Raw genomic sequence first — 21,831 nt, forward strand, 5'->3', positions numbered from 1 at the left:
ACAGTCAGACGTTCTGTAACTCCCGATGTGTTCCTATAGGAAGTCTAAGAACTACCTATGAATTATTCTTGCCAAAAAAATAAACCTAAATCTGATCAAGCCTCCAGGTCAACGCTTCCTCAATAGAAATACGTATTTCTCAAGAGAAATATGTTTGCACAAATGTAAACCATATACGTAATATTAAATTTCTAATAGCCACATTAAAAAATAAAAAGATGGGGTCCAGCCCGGTAGCGTAATGGTTAAGTTCGCACACTCGGCTTTGGTGGCCCGGGGTCCGCAGGCTCGGATCTTGGGCAGAGACCTACTCACTGCTCATCAAGCCATGCTGAGGCGGCATCCCACACAGAAGAGCTACAACTCTACAACTATGATACACAGCTATGTACTGGGGCTTTGGGGAGAAAAAAGAAAAGAGGAAGATTGGCAACAGATGTTAGCAGAGGGCCAGTCTTCCTCAAAAAAAAACCAAATAAATAAAATAAAAAGATGAAATTATATATACTATATAATTACATATAATATTCTATATAATAATATATTATATGTAATATATATAATATTCTATATATAATAATATATTATATGTAATATATATTAGTAATACATATAAAATATGTAATCTTAATTATATATTTTAGTTAACCTAATACACCCAAAAGTATTATTTCAGCATGTATATCAATACGGAAAAATATTAATGAGATACTTTACATGCTTCAAAATCTAGTATGTATTTTACACTTAGAGCATACTGCAATTCAGACTAGCTACATTTCAAGTGCTCAACGGCCACATGTGGCTTAGTGGCTACCATACTGGACAGCAAAAATATAGATCTTAATCACTTTATAGAAAATATAGATGATAGAGTACCAGGTTAAACATCAACATGGGGATGCAGTCAGCCTAATCCAGAATGTGGGAAATCTTACAGGACAAGTGACCTAGTTTTCGTCAACAAATACATTGACATAAAAAAAAAAGAGAGAGAAGAAGAACTCATATGGAATAAAAGGGACATATCAACCAAAAGCAATCCAAGGATCTTGTTTGCATCTTGATTTGAACAAATCAACTATAAAAAGACATTTATGGGGGGGCCAGCCCAGTGTTCGCGGGTTCGGATCCGGGCCAGACCGATGCACCGCTTATCAGGCCGTGTGTGGCGGCGTCCTGCATATAGAGTAGAGGAAGATGGGCACAGATGTTAGCCCAGCGCCAATCTTCCTCAGCAAAAAAGAAGACAACTGGTAATGGATGTTAGCTCATCCTCACCAAAAAAAGGAAGGACACTTATGGGACAACTGGAAAAATTATAATACTTACTGGATAACAGACAACATTAAATAATTATTTATTTAGGTATGATAATAGTATTATGGTTATATTAAAAAATAAGAGTCCTTTGAGATATGTAACGAAATATTTGTGGAAGAAATGACATGACGACAGAATTTGCTTTAAAATAATCCAACCAGGGGAAGGAAACAGTTGCTTAGATTTTCACATGTTGAAGCTGAGTGACAAGTATTTGGGAGACCATTATACTATTTGTTCTACTTTTATATATTTGAAAAATTAATACAATGTTATTTATTTATTTTTTTATGAGGAAGTTCAGCCCTGAGCTAACATCCATGCCAATCCTCCTCTCTTTGCTGAGGAAGACTGGCCCTGGGCTAACATCTGTGCCCATCTTCCTCCACTTTATATGGGATGCCGCCACAGCACGGCCTGACAAGCGGTGCATCGGTGCGTGCCTGGGATCCGAACCCTGGCTGCCAGCAGTGGAGCGCGCACACTTAACTGCTACGCCACGGGGCCGGCCCCTAATACAATTTTATTTTTATTTTTTTTTCCCTTTTTCTCCCCAAAGCCCCAGTAGATAGTTGTATGTCATAGTTGCACCTCATTCTAGTTGCTGTATGTGGGACGCCGCCTCAGCACGGCCGGACAAGAAGTGCACGTAGGTGCGCGCCCGGGATCCAAACCTGGGCCACCAGTAGCAGAGCACGTGCACTTAACCGCTACGCCACGGTGGGGCCGGCCCCCGAATACAATTTTAAAACTTGACGAGAGGGAGAAAGCTTACCTAAGTTAACTATTCAGCAACTGCAGAAATAATTCTCTGTTCCTAATTGGCAGGGACTGACCAGAGGAAGAGAAGGCAGGGAGAGAAGGGAAGAGTTGCCTCGAATTGCTGAGAATCTGACTGAGCAGCCTCCATCTCCAACGCTGGAATTCCACTGCCAGATAAGAGCATGCCCTTGCTCTGCTGATTCTACCCCACCCTCACCCACTCTGGCTGCATGTAAAGAGAGGCAAAAATCTCTCAAGGAGGATTTTTAGGTTAAAGCTTTCAAACAACTTACAGCCAGAAGACTCTGGTTTATTTCTGCACCTTCCATCTTTGTCTGTCTATCTGAGTCTCTGGCATCCGCCGCTCTTTCACTGCCAGCCAAGTCAATAAAAGAGATCCTAGAAAAAAGACACAGCAGAGATGACTTCTTTGGGGCTTTGGTTTATTTTTACATCAGTCAGCATTTTGTGATGGCAGGAAGAAATTAACACTGGCCCATCCTCATTAAAGACAAGACATTACTGTCAGCTTTCCAAAAGCATTGCAAGATTCTGATCTGTCAGCTGCTGCTGGCACTGTTCACTTAGACACTTCCGTTGGTTTTAATCATTTGTGAGAAAGTATGACTGAAATTAATAAAACATTCTTCCCATAAGGCTAAACGACCACACTGCAAATCACTTAGGTGACCACTTAGACAATTAAATAGAAACTTTTGTGGGCGGCTTTCCAGCCAAAAAAAAAAAGGAAGAAAGAGAAGGAAAAAAAAAAGACTCATTACTCAGAGGTGAGACAGGCTCATCCATCAGTGTGGCAGAGTTTGCTAAGATAGCACCAGAGAAGCAATGAGGGTACCCAATTGTCTTATGGCTCCTTTCAAGAAGGATGGATTAATTTTTCTTTTTTGCCTGTAAGCTCTCTGAGATGCATTCTCTGCTACTCCTATGCTGATATTGTGTTCCATGTTAGAAGCAATCAATGTCCCTTTTAATAACTTAGGGTTGACCAACAATAGGTCATTACTTCACAGTTAATCAACCGATGGCACTTTAGTGCAATGATTTATTTCAGGGCTAACAACTCGACTCTGTATCCCTGAAATAAAGAACTCCATGGTGGCAGGGTGTCCTGTTGTTGATAACACATATTTCAAAGTCACATTAGGGAAGGCAGACAATGCAATTCCTTGCATATTTCCAGCTCACCTGCCAAACGTCCTCTTGGCTGAATCTTTGATCTGAATTTGGATGACAGCATGAGAGCGCGAGGAGTCTGCATTAACTCCAGTGGCCCCGGTGCTGCGCTCCTTGCTGCCCTTCAGAATCGCCTGAAAATAAAATTGGGTGACTTCACCAAGGAGTAAACAAAGCCCTCTGGCTCCTGACAGTTGGCTGAGAGCAGTAGAGACCAGACATAGAACTCTGTCAGTACACACTGCAGCTTTTTCCCTCCATGTGGAAAGCTGCTTAACTCTAAATCATACAGAGTAAGTACCCAATAGCAATGAAAACAATGTGGAATACTAATCTTGGAGAAGAACATTCAATAGCTCAAGAGCTAATTTACTTCTTGATCTCCTATATTGTTTTTAATATCTTTGATGGATTTAGCCTGACTAAAATCCTCAGGGCATAACTTGGCTCCAAAGCAAGGTCCCATAATACCCATCTATCTTAGTAACTGAAGCAAAGGACAGAAATGTGCATCACGGAATGACTGATCACATCCACCTGTTCACCCAGAATGCAGCCATAAAACAGGCCAGTCCTGATGTGTGGGAACATGGAAGTGATGAGTTACCGTAAGTGCCATGAGCCCATGATTTCCCTTGAGACCAATGTCCCTCCAAATGGAAGTAAAGACTAACCTGGGTCCCTCTGGCCACAAGGGAATGGGGGAGAGGAAGCGAAGCCTCAGGATTGGCCTCTAGCCACTGAAAACACAGCCACATATGAACATGCTACTCTGATTTTGGACAGGGGGAGGAGTGTTGATTACTGAGAATCAACAAAGTGAAGAACTTTAAAAATATTATTTGATAGAATCCTCACAATAGCCTAATATGAAGCAAGTACGATTATTATGCCCAGTTTACAGCTGAGGAATAAACTCAGAGGCTGACTTACTCACCAACAGCTGTTGTATGGCAGAACCAAATTCCACATCCAATGTGTCTGACTCCAAAGCCCATGTGGTTTCTACTGCACTGTGGGGCACTTATGATAAATTCATTTATTTTGCAGTGAATTAAGGGTTAGGAAGTCCTATTTCATTTTGTCTCAATCTCTCAGAATTTCAATTTATATCATATTGAACACAGCCACAGTTTCCAAATTAAGAGTCCAAAAGATGAGAGTCAAACTTCAACGATAGGCCATAAAATATCTTAAGAAGCGGGGGCCGGTGCTTTTTAAAAATTTAACTAACTGATAATAAGTTCCTCCATGGTCTAAGCAACAGTTATGTTTCTAAAGACTATCTCTACGTGATATTTACAATCGTATTTTAGAATCATATTTTAAATGCACCAATTCTGTAAATAGCTTGCTAAAAGTTTAAAGGGACTATGATGAATCCTTTTATAAAGAGAAGAATCTGTTAATTTATAAATCTAGATTATTAACTGCATGGATAGTGTGTTGCTGCTAATCAGAAACCAGAGCAGTAATCCCTTACACTGGGTTTGGCAAGTACCAAAAAAAGAGCACTGCTAACTAAGCTTGGATGCTGGCTAGGTCACTGAAGGCCATATCTCTGACTGAACCACCTAGTTTAAAGGCACTTCCTCATCCTGGCCTCTATGTATCACTCTGACTTCATGCTTACATAGACTGTAATGCAATGATGATGGATCATCTTAGACTTGTATTGTTCTTTTTATCAAACTTTTCTCTCTCTTTTTTTCTTTTTCATTAGAAAAGTAAGACAGGCTTACTGTGGAAAAGTTGGAAAATATAGGAAAAGCATAAAGAAGAAAATATATACCTCTCGTAATCCCAGAGTTAACAAGATTCTGGTGCCTTTCCTCCTAGAGTTTTAGGATTATCATTGCTGTTTTGATTTTTTTGTCTTTTACAAACCCCATGAAGAGACAGGGGAGATGTTTTAAACCTCTACATTTGTGTAAGCAATATGCTCGATGGATAAAGGATCACAAAGGAGTTAACTGACTCATCCAATGTCCCATAGGTAGAATGTGATCAGGCTAGGGAAAGAAGCCAGGTGCCCTCTGTAACATGTGAGTAATGATGCTACTTCTGCTGGGACCTAGTGAGAGCTCAGAGAGGCCTCAAGGTCATACCTAGCCAGGAACTGTGGATACTGTCAGGAAGCTGAAAGGATAGCTTTGTGGTTCACCCCCAGGGGAGTCAAGAAAGACTGGCTTCTGGGGTTCCATTATAGAGTTTTATACTTGGCTTTTCAATGTACCTTGTCCACCATGATGCACTAGGTACCTGTGAGTGCGTCTCAGAAAACCTAATGTGTTGAGGTGACCTTCCTGACTAAATGCCTTTTAGGGAAGGCATGAAGGAATTTTTGGTCCTTGGTCCAGTTTCCTCAGCTTCAGTAACAGCCTGCAATCACCATGCCTTTCACAAATTGTAGAATGAAACAGCGGAGTTCTGAGGAGTAAAAATGAGGCAGTTTGTGAAGGTCATCAGACAAACTTTTGTAAATGATACAATTCAAGTGTAGCAGTTAAGAGAGTGAAATCTGAAGTTAGACTGTTTGGGTTCACGTGCCAGCTGACATATGGTTGGGTGAACTTTTGCAAATCATTTAATTTTTCAGGGCCTCGGTTTCTTAACTATAAAATGGTAATCTCCTAGGTTACTTATGAGGACTAAAAAAGATGATACATGTAAAGCACTTAGTACCATGATTGGCACATGGTAAGTTCTCAATAAATATTAATTTTTAAAAAGATATTAAAGAACTAACATCTTCGTGTAAACTTTCAAAACTTAAACTATTTCTTTTCACAAAATGTAAAACAATCAGGGTTTCATGAGGAAATAGAGCTTTATAATCAACATGCGATCCCATGGGCTCCCTAGTAAAAGGAAAAAAAAAAAAAAAAAAGAAGAAAGGAAGGAAGAAAGAGAATAAAGAGGAAAAAAGAGAGACAATCTATTTGAGGTAAATGCAAGTTGAGGAGCAGAGCAAAATTAATGCAATCCCCTTAAAAATCACCAGGGCCCCTTTTCCTTTCACTACCTCCTCCTCCTCCTCCTCCAATTCCTCCTTCCATAACTCAAGTCTATCGGCAAGTTTCTAAATCTACGTCCTTTAGACAAAACATGTTATGTGAGTAGTGAAATGAGGACCTGCTACAATAGAAAGTAGAGACAACTGCCGAATTCTGCGGCGTGGGGAAACCTGCAGGGACTAATTAGTAAGAATAACAGATGTGACAAATTGAGCTAGCATCACAGTAAGCATTTTATGTACATTATCTCATTTCCTTCTCTATCACCCAACTCAATCATCTACTATCACGCACATGTTTCAGGCTCAGAAGGGTAAAGGACGTGCTCAAGGGTACACGGCACTAGGACCCAGCTCTGTGTGGGTATAAGGCTTTCATCACTGAGCTTCCTGCACAAATACCAAAGAAGGACAGGACAGGATACCTTCAGCAGGACAGGCACTATGTAGAGATTAAGTCTCTATCACCCGCATACAACTGAGGCTCATCTAGGGGAGGCTCTTGCTATGTGGGCCTCTGCTACCAATTACAGCCAAGGCAATGATAAAACATGAAACAGATTTATTAGAAGTTTGGGAATGGATATCTAGAAGTATGTGAAATGGCTGTAGGAACGACTTAAAAACCTGCAAATCTCTACAACTGAAAAAATGCCTATCAGTTGCCTGACAGACAAAATCTTGATTCCAAATCTGGATGAGTTAGTGAATCCTCTGGAGAGGCAGGGAAGTCCCAGTGCCTGCACTGGTAAGACCAGGTAATAAAATACACCTAGGAGAAACTTCCTGGAGGAAGGACAATCCTGTGTGAAAAATAAAGTTGCCAGTTGCAGGCAGGTGACAAGTGGCCATGCTTGAGTGAGCTTGAGGGTGATCTGTGAGGGTAACACTTGATGATGACACCTGAGGATGACACTTGAGCAGATGGGTGATACCTGAGTGAGCATGAATGGCGACACCTGAGAGAGAGTGCAAGTGTAACACCTGAGTTAGCAAGTGCTGTTGTTTCGAGTCAGTAAATGTTTATGAGGGTAACTGTGTCAGATATCCATAATTTATATCAACTTTCCACTTTGATCTCAGCTAGCTTCCTTCTTGTACAACCTCATATGTATTACAGACTGAGGGTATCAACGGCGATAATATGTTGACTAACAAGAAACTTCCTTCTGCTTTTCTTAGGAAACATAACTTAGCATAGAGCAGTGCCATAAACTCTCTAGGATGAGAGTGCAATTTGACACTAGATTGTCCTTTGGCACAGTTATGGCCCATAACCGAAGAAAAGGGACTTCCTCCTAGTGTTTGCTCCTTTCCCATTCACTTGGTCTAATCTCCAGGGACAAAGGCATCACAAGGACCAACACTCCTGAAACTTCCAGCCAAATGAAGGAATGGCTGGGGAGGTGGGGGCAAGAGGACCACAGGGAATAGGTGTGTGAGGAACAATTTCCTTAGGACTCTACAGTGGAGGGAGCTCAGGACAGCTTAAGAATGGTCACAGTCTCAGAGGAGCCCCTTCATGTCCCACACTTGTTCCACGCCTGCCTTTGCAATCACTAGAAAGCGACTCTTGGCTCTTAGGTGACCCTCTGTAATAGTCACACTCAGGTGCTAGCCTCAGGTTTTGGATCCCAGGACTCAGGAATCTGATAATCACACAAACATGAGGTCCCAGCCCTTAAACAAAATTTACCTATTTGTCCCAGGAAAAAGAAACTGTTAGAAAAAGATACACATCAATGGTGAGCCACCCTGCCATTTCACACACCCAAGTCCCTGGAGGGGTATACTGTGAAGCTGTTCTAAAAGTGGGTATTGTGAAGTATGCAGCCTGTCCTTCTAGCCTTCTCTATTTGACTCTAGCTTTGCTGGATATACTAGAAGAATGACTATCATGGCCGAATGGTTAGAATCACCTGTGGAGCTTTTAAAATAATACCCACCTTGGGGCCAGCCCGCTGGCGCAAGCGGTTAAGTGCGCGCACTCCGCTGCAGCAGCCCAGGGTTCGCTGGTTCGGATCCCAGGCGCACACCAATGCACCGCTTGACAAGCCATGCTGTGGCGGCATCCCATATAAAGTGGAGGAAGATGGGCACAGATGTTAGCCCAGGGCCAGTCTTCCTCAGCAAAAAAAGAGGAGGATTGGCAGATGTTAGCACAGGGCTGATCTTCCTTACAAAAAAAAAAAAAAGTAAAATAATACCCACCTTCATACATTGCTGGTGGGAATATAAAATGGTGCAGCCACTTTGGAAAGCAGTTTGGCAGTTCCTCAAGAAGTATGACCCAGCAATTCCACTCTTAGGCATATACTCAAGAAAACTGAAAACACAAGGTCCACACAAAAACTTGTACATGAATGTTCAGAGCAGCATTATTCATAATAGCTAAAAAGTAGAAAAAACCTACATGTCCATCAACTGATGCATGAATAAATAAAATATGGTATATCCATACAACAGAATATTATTCGGCCACAGAAAGGAATGAAATACTGATACACGCTACAACATGGATGAACCTTAAAAATATTATGCTAAGTGAAAGAAGCCAGAGACAAAAGGACTCCTATTGTATGATTCCATTTATACGATATGGCCAGAAAAGGTAAATCCATAGAGATAGAAATTAGTGGTTGCCAGGCACTGGGAGTAGGGGAAATAAGGAGTAACTGCTAATGGTACAGGGTTTCATTTTGGTGTAACAAAAATGTTCTGGAGTTAGATATTGGTGATGGCTGCACAACTTTTTGAAAATACTAAAAAAAATCACTGATTTGTACATTTTAAAAAGGTGAATAATATGGCATATGGATTATATCTTAACAAGAAAATTATATTAAAAAACCACTGAAGTGTACACTTTAAAGAGGTGAATTTTATGGTATGTGAACTATATGTCAATTTAAAATAATAATAATACCTGCATCTAGGCCTCACCCGAGAGATTCTGATTTAATCTGCTTCAGGGAAACTCAAGCAAGCATTGAAAGACATTATGATGAAACTAGAAAGACAAGCCACAGAATGAGACGACAGCTTAAGACACAAATAACTGACAAAAGACTCATATCCAGAATACATAAATCAGTAAGAAAGACAGAAATCCAAAAATAAGGAAAAGACCCAAACTGGCATTCCCGAAAGAGGAAATTCAAAAGATAAAACTATGAAAAGCTATTCAATTTCACTCTCAACCAGCGAAATGCAAAGTAAAACCACAACGAGATATAACTAAACACCTCCAGGCCGGCCCCGTGGGTTAGTGGTTAAGTTCGCGCGCTCCGCTACTGGCAGCCCAGGGTTCAGATCCCGGGCGCGCACCAACGCACCACTTCTCCAGCCATGCTGAGGCTGCGTCCCACATACAGCAACTAGAAGGATGTGCAACTATGACATACAACTATTTACTGGGGCTTTGGGGGAAAAAAAGGAGGATTGGCAATAGATGTTAGCTCAGAGCCGGTCTTCCTCAGCAAAAAGAGGAGCATTAGGGTGGATGTTAGCTCAGGGCTGATCTTCCTCACAAAAAAAAAAAACACCTCCATACTGGCAAAAATTCAAAAATCAATAAAGTGATGGTGAGGATGAGTAATGGAATTGCTCATACACTGCTTGTGGGAGTCTACATCACTTTGGAAAACAGTTGGCATTATCTAGTAAGTGGAAGATATGCATGTCCTCTGACACAATCATTTCACAACTATATATACAAATATACCCTAGAGAACTCATATACTGCGTCCTGAAATACACGTATAACGACACTCACAGCTGCATTGTTCAGAATAGCCCCAAAATAGAAACAACACCATTGTCCGTTAACAGTATAATAGTTAAATTGTAGTATATTCATATGATTGAATATTATACAGCAAATAAAAATGAACAAACCTATAGCCATATGGAAAAATATAGATGGAACTGTTGAGCAAAAGAAGCAAGATACAAAAGAATATATATACAGGGTGATTCTATTCATACAAAGTCAAAAAACAAGAAAAACTAAGCTATATGGTTTATGGATGAATACATAGGTGGTAAAACTGTAACAAAGAACAAGAAAGTGATCAGCATAAAAGTCAAGATAATAGGGGAGTGTGATTGGGAGGTTGTGCAAGGGACTTGATGGGTGCTGCAATGTCCTATTTCTTAACATGGGTAGTTGACTATGAGGGCACTTGTTAATTCTTTATACTGTACATATTTAGGTTTTATGCATTTTTCTGTATAGTGATATTTTTCACAATAAAAAAGGTTAAACTATTTTTTTTAAGTAAGGAAAAAAAGCCCCCTAATGATCTAATGTAAAGCCAGGTTTGAGAACTACTGCATTAAAGGAAAGTTCACCAGAAATATATTTGGACCGAAGTTAATAAATGCCCAGAACAGGAAAAAATATTTATATATAAATATTCTAAACTGTTAACAGTGGATATCTCAGTGGGGAATGGGGAACAGTGTACAATAAGTTAGAGGGGGCTTTATTTTTCTATCTTCTTACATATTTTTGTAATGTTTAGATTTAATAATGAGCAAGTGTTACTTTGGTTATAATAAAAAGATAACTTTTAATAAAAGAAGCAGATTTTAAAATACCTTTGGAAAGATACACAAAAAATTGTCTGAAAATTAGTTGCCTCAGGAAAAGGGAATGAAAGGGATATTTTCATTGTACCTTCTGAATTTTGAACCCATGTGAAAGTATTACCTATTAAAATTTTTATTTAAAATAAGAATATTTCTCTCCAGCAGCTTTTCCCAGAGCCCACCACCACAGAAATATCCATTAGCAGCCTTCGAAATTGGCCAAGACTATCCGCTCACGCATTAGGTTCTCCTACATGCCCTACCTCCCACTACCACGCTATTGAGACTATAACCTTGTAGGGAAAGGAGCTATTCTCTCAGAGGAGGACTCACACTTTATAAATGTGAAGTGGTGTGCTTGTCATTGCCCTTTGCCTAAATCTGAGTCCATCATACTTGCCTGATAGCAAAATGAATTCTTTCCCTGTACTTAGAGTGGAGTAGTAAGGAAGGGTTACCTCTAAGAGAAGCTCCACACCATCCACCTGAAGCTCTTGCAGACCCACTATCTGTACCATATGCTTGCTATCTTCTCTTGCGAAGAGCCTGCAGATGCAAGAACATGGTTGGTGTGGCAGAGCTGCTGTAATAAACTTTGTTCTTGCCTCCCCAGAAATCATTCCACCACTCCTCCATTAAGTAGCAGTTTTGCTGTTTGGGTGAGATTAATGTGCATTCTCCCTGCCCACTCTCACACCTCCTGACCCCACCCTCAGGGTTCAAGGGTAGTCCTTGATAGAAAGTGTGCCCTTATAACATCCTGAGCGGCTGAAGTAAAAAGACCCTAAGGTCTGACTGTCCTCTAGGCTTTCTAGTTATATGAGATAATGACCTCCCTAAATGCTTAAGTGAGTATAAGTGGGGTTTTATTTTACTTGCAACCTAAAGAGTCTTGATCTATCTTCTAAGGGAGCAAGGATGGTGCTGCAACTGGATGCCTCAGGCCTGCGCACAAGATAATGAATGGTTATGGTCTACCATCATCATTAAACCAGATACATCAAGGGGCATATACTGAATCTATCAAAGACTCTAATTATTTTTCTCCCTTAATAAGACACTGATTAAGGTTTAAAATGGAATTCTACTTCATAGCCAAAAAACGACCTGATTCTCTCAAAAAAAATTTTTTTCTCAGTCTATGCTTCACCCCAAGTTTCCAAATTTTTACAGAAGGATTGGGGGAAAATAGCCTCACCAATGCCTATGATCTTTCGGTAAACAACTCTATTGGAACAGTTAGGCTTCTGGAATAAAAGAAGAATCTAGTTTTCAGAGCCTTCATGTCCCTCCTGCACATACTTCCCATGCCTTATGCCCTGAGCTCACCCCAGAAAGATTCTTAATGGATAGCCCAAAATGTACTCATAGAATTTTCAGTCCTATAAGCAAGCAGTATATTTCTATCACTTTCTAAGCAAGGGTACAAAAACAATTTATTCTCCACTTTTAAGAGTTAATTTGAAGATCCTTAAACTTTGGTTTCTAGTTTAAGAGGTGGACTGAACGTAAATAATTCTATCTACCTTTGTCAAAGCCCCATTATTATTACAAAAATTATATTTTATTAAAAAAAACAACAGAGGCAGGCCCCATGGCCTAGTGGTTAAGTTTGGCATGCTCTGCTTCAGCAGCCCGGGTTCATGGGTTTGGAGCCCAGGCACAGACCTATACCACTCATCAGCCAGGCTGTGGCTGCGACCCACATACAAAATAGAGGAAGACTGGCACAGACGTTAACTCAGGGCTAATCTTCCTCAAGCGAAAAAAAAAACAGACAAATCATTACAACTCTAAACAAATAAGAAAGGGTGCCATCAGTGGACCAGGACACTTCAGAAGTCCCAGAAGGTAGGAAACAAAGAGATATTAGCCAATTAGTCAGAGACATTAAAATACCAAAAAACCCACAGCCCAAGACACACACGCAGAATAAGTATGGGTCTTCCCTAGTGAGCCCAGGGAAGCTTCAAAACCAGGAGTTAGCATGTTCCCATCCCCCTGGCTACAATTAAAGAATGCAAATATACAGGGCAATATATCTGGGTCATTCATTAAAGAACTGCACTCACAAACAGCTGGATACCCTGACTGTCCCTTCACACAAACAAACACACAAACCATACACACACATGGAACAACAGTGGCTTTTGTTCTCATGCCAACTGTCCTTTAAAGGAAGCGGGCATTCTGACTGGAAAGGGCTCCTAATAAGGGTGTTGGGGCTTGGAAGAGAAGCTGTGATTGAGCTAACTTGAGGCTTCAAAACCAACATAGACAGGGCAAAAAAGAAAGGCAACTCTTCCCCAAGGCAACTCCAGAGCAGCACCCTCCTTTATTTGGCAGTTGAGTCACGACTGAACATTCTCTGAATGGTAGCATTTCTGAAGGTGCCCTTCTTTTGGAACAGTCCACAGGACGGTGGCCTCTCCAGTTACGCTACTCAATACTCCAGTGCCTCTCTACGATGGGGGCCGGCCCTATCACACTCTCCCTACAGAACTGGGCTACTCCTCCACTCCCACCCCTATTTTAGTGCTTGCCTGGAGCACGTGGAACTTGCATGTCCTTTTGGACAGATCCTTAGGGATGCCTTTGCTGGGGGATAGTCTCTTTCACTGATTTAGTTTCCCTAGCCTTCCACCAAGCTCAGCCTCAACTCACTCCTCTCCATCTAATGTAGCTGCTCTCAACATGTCTCAAGTCTGGTTAATTCTGTTAAGACAACCTTTTACCCTTCCACCTCCCCTACTCCCTCTCTCCATCCTATTCTCCCAGTCAGTTGATAGCTTCACAACTTCATTGCCTCTTACTCAATTAATGTCATCTGTATCAACCTAAACAAAACTTTATGCCAGAAAAATGCAATAGGGATTTAAAATCAGAGTTACTGAATACATTTCTAAAATACTGTATTATCTTACAAGGGCAATAGTTTAAGCCTTCTAAGGGTTAAAAGTCTAATGTGAAGAGATATTCTTTTCTTTTTACTGATTTCAGGAAACTATCGTTAAATGTACCCTAAGATTACTGACAGGAAAAACAAGAGAAAGTGGGAAACATTATTTATCCTTCTTTCAGTGTAATAACAGGTCAAAAGGGATTTAAGTACATGTTGGTTTTCTGACTTCCTGAAATTATGACATTTTTCATAGACCAAAATAAAAGAGACAGTCTTTTGATAAACATTAGGATATTGATCACTTAAAAAAATACTAATAGAAGGCTAATTTACATTTTTCTCTAGCTGAATTGACAGTTTAAAAAATACACATCTGATTTAGGAGACTATCATTTCACAAAAGGGCATTAATGTACCAACGCGTCTCATTAAATCCCATGATTCAGTGGGACTCCAGCGTAAAACAATGATGAACAGATTAACAGTTTCCACTCATATCCAGTACCTTTTTCTCCCGTTTAGGAGGTCATAAAGCTGTCCACAGTAAATTTCATAGAAGCTGATCCACACAAAGAGATGCCTTCTTGGCTGGGATACTTCTAGTTGCCTGAAGATATCTTTGGCAGCCAGAGCATACAGTCCTGGGTTCTGATGAGTTCCTATCATGGTGTAGGTCTTTCCAGCACCTGTCTGTCCATATGCAAAGCAAGTGGCATTGCCTCTGGGGGAAGAATCATTTGTATCACTCATACATAGTAAGAGAAATGCTAATTTACACACGGATTTTTAATGACAAAATTCGGGTAGGAAAAGAATCCTTGACAAAATGCAGCTATAAACATACAATCCTTTAAGGGGCCGACTCAGTGGCGTAGCAGTTAAGCGCGTGTGCTCCGCTTCGGCAGCCCGGGGTTTGCAGGTTCAGATCCGGGGTGCGCACCAACGCACCACTTGTCAAGCCATGCTGTGGCAGCATCCCATATAAAGTTTAGAGGAAGATGGGCACAGATGTTAGCCCACTGCCAATCTTCGTTGGCAAAATGCAGAGGATTGGCATCAGATGTTAGCCCAGGGCTGAACTTCCTCACAAAAAACAAACAAAAAAAATACAATCATTTTAGGAGAGGAGGGCTTTACATGATAAAAACATAAGACGACGAAAAACATTCTCAAAGCAGTACATGAGTTTTCTTCAAGGAATTTTTTATGGAACTGGTAAAACCATAAGACAACTCTGGAAGATAAGGAAACAAGGACTCCATGCTAGGTGCTTTAGAGGATCCCAGAGAAGATTCTGTGTTAATTGTAAAAGATAAGTTTGGTGAAAGAAGTAATAGAGAATTAAATACAATAAATAACAGAAGATCATACGATAAACAGGAGGGTAGTGACCACTCATTTGAATATTAAGGCAGTTTAGACAGAAGTGACAATCAATGTAAGAAAAATATTTGAGGAAGGACTCACAACAGAGCTTCTCTCAGGGCCTCAGTTCTCACTTTCACCAATAAACTACTGTGTTACTTGATTTCTAAGATCCTTTCTAGCCCTGATGTCCTATGATTCTAAGTGAGAATCACTATTCTTGCATGTGGGTATGTGTGTGTGCACACACTCTGTATCAGTATGAAGAACTGCAGAATAAAAGATGGAGAGGAGAGGTGGAGGCCAGCCAAGATTATGGGAGTATTGTGGGGCCCAACTATGTAGTACTAAATAGAGAGTGAACATAATGTTAGGTAGTAAGTAGCTATTGCAGACTCTTGAAGAGGAATCACATGGATTAATAATAAAAGTAGCTGCTTGCAGCAAGAAAAAACGTCTATGTAGGGACACAGGGGTACGGGGAGGCTGATGGTGGGCAGAGAGACAAAAACACAGAAAGGGACCTGAAGCCAGATAGAAACCAAAGAGTGATATGATAAGAGCAAAGGAACTGTGGAAGTGTGAGAATCAAGAGATGGGAGCTAATCAGATTTAAGCTGCTTAGAGCAGAGACCAACTAGTTACTCCTTATCTTTTTTTTTTTTCTTTTTTTTTTTTTGTGAGGAAGATCAGCCCTGAGCTAACATCCATGCTAATCCTCCTCTTTTTGCTAAGGAAGACTGGCTCTGAGCTAACATCTATTGCCAATCCTCCTCCTTTTTCTTTTTCTTTTTTTCCCCCCAAAGCCCCAGTAGATAGTTGTATGTCATAACTGCACATCCTTCTAGTTGCTGTATGTGGGACGCGGCCTCAGCATGGCCGGAGAAGCGGTGCGTCAGTGCGCGCCCAGGATCCGAACCCGGGCCGCCAGTAGCGGAGCGCGTGCACCCAACCGCCAACCCACAGGGCCGGCCCCTACTCCTTGTCTTTTAACCATGGCTCCCAGCAGTGTGGGCACTTGAATACACTGGCAGTGGCACAGTCAGGGAAAAGATTACAGGAGGAAAATCTGAACACACCAAAGAAGATCTAGCAGAATGAGAGTAAAGAATAATATCTACCTTATCTTCTGAACATTTTAGTAATTAGTTTTTTTCAAAAAAAACAACAAATACGGGCATAAAGAATCTCTTATTACACTGTACAGAACTTACAGTTAAGCTGCACTTAATTTGCAACTCTCTTATTTTTTATTGGTAATGTCTCAACATTCCAATTCTAACTTATTTTAGAAACTTGCTCTCTCAAAAAGCATACCCTAGATTTGATGCATAAGAAACTGAACCTGAAAGATATTTCATTTTTTTAACCTGCTCATAAAAATAATAAAAAAATTAAATAACTTCTACAAAGCAACAATAAAAAGACAACACAAAAAATGGGCAAATGAAGATATCTGAACGGCCAACAAGCACATGAAAAGATGCAAAGTATCATTAGGCATTAAGGAAACGCAAATTAAAAACACAAAGAGATATAGTTCCATACCCATTAGATTGGGTAAAATAAAAAAGACTGACAATACCAAATATGGTGAGGATGCAGAACTGCAATTCTCATACAGTGCTGTTGGGAGTATAAAATAGCACATGGAAAACTGTTTAACACTTTCTTATAAACATACATCTATCCTATGACCCAGCAATTCTATTTCTAGTTTATCCAAGATAAATATAAACATGTCCACAAAAAAACTTGTATAAGAATGTTCGTACAGCTTTATTCATAACAGTAAAAAATTTGGAATCAATCTAAATGCCCATCAACAGGAGAATGGATAAACAAATTGTGGTCAATTCATAGAAGGGAATATTACTAAGCAGTAAAAACCATGGATACATGAAACAACACGTACTAATATCAAAAAACTTTATGCTAAGCAAAAGAAGCCAGGCATGAAAGGATATATATTGTAATGATTCTATTTCTATGACATTCTAGAACAGGCAAAACTAATTTACAGTGACAGAAAGCAAGTAAGTGGTTTTATAAGACCTGGGGGTGCTGGTGGGGGATTAACTAAAAAAGGACACGAGAACTTTCTGGGGTGATGGAAATGTTCTTTTATCTTGTTCCAGGTATTGGTTACCTGGATATATATAACTATCATAACTCATCAAACTTGAATACTTCTGTTTTTCTTTGCAGAGGAAGATTCACCCTGAACTAACATCTGTGCCCATCTTCCTCTATTTTGTATGTAGGTCGCCACCATGGCACAGCCGCAGACAAGTGGTGTAGGTCCATGCCTGGGAACTGAACCCAGGCTGCCAAAGCAGAGCACGCTGAACTTAACCACTAGGCCATGGGGCCAGCCCCCAAACCTGAATACTTCTTAAGATCTGTGCATCTTATTACACGTAACTTACACTTCAATTTTTAAAAAAATTATAAAAGTTATTTTTAAAAAATAGTCAAAATACTCTGGAATCAGCAACTCTAGCAGGCTCTTTAGCATTTTCTACCCATACACACCAACATTTTAAATATATAACAGAAGCCTTAGTACCTTTTCTGTCCCATTTAATGTTTATTAAGTGTGAATAATTATTTTAAAATTTAAAAAATACATCTAAAACAAGTGGATAAGTGATAGTCACTTATCCAATGGAGCACCCAGTGAAAAAATTAACAGAACTATAGCCAGGATACATAATTCCTATCATTAAAAGTTCAAACTTGTTATAAACCAATGTTACTGCAATAAACAAAAAATTAAAAAAAAAAAATTTCAAACTAACTACAACCACTTAAACTTTTTTATTCTGAGGACTTTGATGAAATTATATTGTTGACAGCTTATATTTTTCCACTAAGCACAGAGAAACAATATCACCAGTGTAAAGGAAATTTTGCTGAAGATTTCCAAATGCTTGGTAAATCCTATAAATAGAGACACTGAATTTTTCGGAAGAGTCTAATTTAAATTCATTAGATCAAAACATAAATTCCTGTTTAATTCAAAAGAATTGAAAAGCATAAGTGATATTTATAAAGAAATATGATTTATGGAAAATAGAAAATAAAAAACGAGAGAAGCAAATAATTACTATCGTACCCATTGAAAATATGCTGAATGAGTGGGTGAGTAGTCTTCATGTAAACATCTCGATTGGTGCACGCTTCACCAAAGACTTCATCAAAATAAAAAACATGCTGAAAAAGAAATTTGATTGTTATAGAAAGAGATATTTTCTGGATTTTCTTCACCACTATTCTAGTTAACACATTTGATAAAGGCACAAGTACATTTTTAACTAATAGTAACTGACCATCACAAACTTACAGATAAACAAGCAATCAATAATTGTCAAATGACAGGGCCTTCTTTTACTTGAGATCTCTGCAGACGTTCTTATAATGTAAAAACTAAGGCACACAATTTTTGTTCTCTCTTAAGTGAAGTAAATTGATGAGTACAAGAATGAGGCAATCCTCCTTAGGTCCAGGAAAGGAACTGAATTCGATGGAGATTATCCTCATAGCCCAGCTAGGGCCAGCATATTTGAAATTTTGGGGGAATTCTAGAGGAAGACCTCTATTCTATAGGTTACATAGCTTAACTTTTAATTCTGTAAACATTTACTGCTCAGCTGCTAGCATGTATATTGCAGTAGGCACTTCAAGAGGCCCACAAATACAGACATTACCCTACCATTACCCCATCCCACCACCTAAAGATGTTAATCTAGACAAGTATACAAATGACTATAAGGTAGAAAAAACTTGAGAGAGAAAGTACATGTGGAATTCAAAGGAAAAACATACTCCCTCTGACTCAGAAAGACATTATGAAAAAGACTGTACTGAGAATGGACCATGGAGGAAAGAAGGGGAATTTGAGAGGTAGAGATGGAGGCAGGGAAGGTATTCCAGTCAAGGGAGAAACACGAGCAAAGAGTCAAAGCAGGAAAGCACAAGGAATGTTTAGGGAACAGGGAGAATTCAATGTGGTTGAAATACAGGATCTTGGTAGGTAGAAAAGTAAAACAGCGGGCTAGAATAATGAGTTAGGACTATGTTGTAGGGGTCGTGGAACACCAGCCTTAAGGCAGGGTTGGAATGCTTACATTCAATTCAGTAAACAGTGGGAAGACAATAAAAAACTTTGCAAAAGAGAGGGATGATCTGAGCCGTTTTATTGGAAGATTAATCTGGCTTCACACTGTGAATGGATTGGGAACAGGGACACTAGTAATTCAGTGGTGAGGTAAGAAAGGTCTAAATTAGATGATGACAATGGAAATAAAGAGGAGATGGACACATGAGAAATTTGGCAAATGATTGGATGCGGGGGAGCTGGGGAACGAAGGGAGTAAGACGACCCCCAAGTGAAAAACCATGGTAATCTGGAAGAGGAGATATAGGAGACCCCATTAAATTGGGTCTAGAAAGCATTAGTTCAGCAGCCATATTATTTGCATAATTTAGAGGCTTTCATGTTCATGTTGTATCTGAGTAGAAATCCTAGTAATTTTAAGCCTGATTGTAGCATCATAATGGCTGAGAGTCACTGAGTCCAAACACAATGAATGCGAGATGAGGTTCTATCCTCTGCTAACTTTTGGGCCTGCTCTAAATACCCAGCTAAGGAAAAAGTGTATGGGCAAATCCAGAAAAGTAGACTTGGGTCAATTTATTGTAGGTCACTCTACCCCAGGTTCAATTCAGTTTCATGTACTATTACATTAGAATGGAAATTTGTTAGGTCATCTGAGAAGAAACTACGGCCACAAAGTCAAATTTATCAGTTTAAAAAAAATCTCTAGAAGTTAGGTGAGAAAATAATGAATCTGTGCAGCATGATAAAGAAATCTGTGAACTTCTAGTGCTTTGAAAAATGTGATATGATTTTAAGAACCGTAAAATGTTTATAACTGTTGAAGCTGGGTGATAGGTATACTGGGGGTTCATTAAACTTTTGATTAAGCTTGAAAACGGAAATAATGAAGAGTAAAATATATTTCTAAAATCTGGTTTTAATGAACACGATTTATATCTAAGTTATAACTGGTCTTTAAGCAAGGAGACAAATCCATTCACTGCTCAAATATTACCATAGGTTTTTACAGTTAAGTAAGAACTCAAAAGTAAAAAAATACATGTATTTGGCATTTTTCAGGAAAATAAGAAAAAATAACAGAAGTAAATATAAGAATACATTTTTTTGTTTTTCTTTTATTTCATTGAGTATACGGCTATTCTTCCTCTCCTTCTATAAGAGCTCCTGAATAACGTTAGCTCCTGTGTTAAACACCTTAAAAAGCACTTATTGATTAAAGGAATTAGTATTTTTTCTTCAATAGGATTTAGGTATTGATTTTTCCAGTAGTTTTGTAAGTATCTTTCATGAAAGACATGTGAACATGCAAGATTATTATTACAACTCATAAAGTCCTTTGCATCACATATCCTTTCATTTCATCACACTCTATCAATGAGGTTGGATTAACACTCACTTTAGCCTTGATATGATCAGTGTTCCATGGTTTATTTTTTAAATAAGTTTTTTTCAGATTATAAAAGTAATATGTATTTATAGAATATCTCTGGAAAGATACACTTAGAACAGTTAACAGTGGGTGCCTTCAAGGAGGAAACAGAATCAGGGATACTTTTCATTGTACATCCTTTTGTATCTTTTGATTATGAAATAGGTAAATCTATCCTATTCAAAAATTTTACTTTTTATATAAAAGTAACACAGCTGATTGTAGAATATTTGGAGAACAAAAGAGAAGAAAATCAAATTATCTGTAAATCTTACTACTCAGAGATAGTCACTGTTGACTTTTTGATATATTTCATTACCATCTTTTTTTCTATGTGTATTTTTTTATTTAAGAAATTGTAATGAAACATATACAGATTTCCTTCCCTGTTTTTCCACTTATTATATTGATATTATAAAATTTAATGGTAAGCAGGATAGCACACTACTATGTATGTGATCATATATACTAAGTAACAAAAGAAGATAATTAAATGGATACATAAACCTACTGTTTGAATTCCTGAATAAGTTTAAAAATAAAACCTGGGGCCAGCCCCGTGGCTTAGCGGTTAAGTGCGCACGCTCCGCTACTGGTGGCCCAGGTTCGGATCCTAGGCGCGCACTGACACACCGCTTCTCCAGTCATGCTGAGGCCGTGTCCCACATACAGCAACTAGAAGGATGTGCAACTATGACATACAACTATCTACTGGGGCTTTGGGGGAAAAAAAAAAAGGAGGAGGATTGGCAATAGATGTTAGCTCAGAGCCGGTCTTCCTCAGCAAAAAGAGGAGGATTAGCATGGATGTTAGCTCAGGGCTGATCTTCCTCACACACACAAAAAAAACCCCAAAGAATCTAGGATCAATATTTATTTTCTAAGTTTACTATGAACCTCTCTTTTCTTCTTCCTACTTAGGAAAGGAAAAAGGGAAGGAAAAAGCCCTCCCAACGCTTTTATAGTATAGCATTGATAGGTAAGGACTTTGACCTATGAGAGCAAAGGTCCAAAGTTCAAACAGCAGAGAAAGTGCTCTGGAAACTATGGGTATTCAATAAGTATTGACCAATGGTAATGACAAAGAAGTAGTTATTGTGTTTTGGGATAATGGAAAAAGACAA

General features: G+C 39.2%; 1 protein-coding gene across 3 annotated transcripts in view; it reads right to left on the reverse strand.

Moving 5' to 3' along the window:
• KIF24 (kinesin family member 24) overlaps positions 1 to 21,831 on the reverse strand; it is a 67,175-nt gene that overhangs the window by 18,502 nt on the left and 26,842 nt on the right. Inside the window, exons 4-8 of one of the 3 annotated variants that reach the window (XM_087444739.1) lie at positions 18,274 to 18,371; positions 14,296 to 14,511; positions 8,507 to 8,621; positions 3,292 to 3,413; positions 2,379 to 2,484 (exon numbers count right to left, since the gene is read on the reverse strand). In XM_087444739.1, coding sequence (XP_087300865.1) covers positions 2,379 to 2,484; positions 3,292 to 3,413; positions 8,507 to 8,621; positions 14,296 to 14,511; positions 18,274 to 18,371 — 657 coding nt within the window. Of the gene's footprint in view, positions 1 to 2,378; positions 2,485 to 3,291; positions 3,414 to 8,506; positions 8,622 to 11,346; positions 11,435 to 14,295; positions 14,512 to 18,273; positions 18,372 to 21,831 lie in introns of all 3 variants that reach the window. The other 2 variants (XM_004428349.3, XM_087444740.1) reach the window with 2 other exon arrangements.

The sequence above is a fragment of the Ceratotherium simum genome, chromosome 20 (genome assembly GCF_057802395.1).
Source record: "Ceratotherium simum simum isolate JZ-2026a chromosome 20, ASM5780239v1, whole genome shotgun sequence".
In the NCBI taxonomy this organism is placed as follows: domain Eukaryota; kingdom Metazoa; phylum Chordata; class Mammalia; order Perissodactyla; family Rhinocerotidae; genus Ceratotherium; species Ceratotherium simum.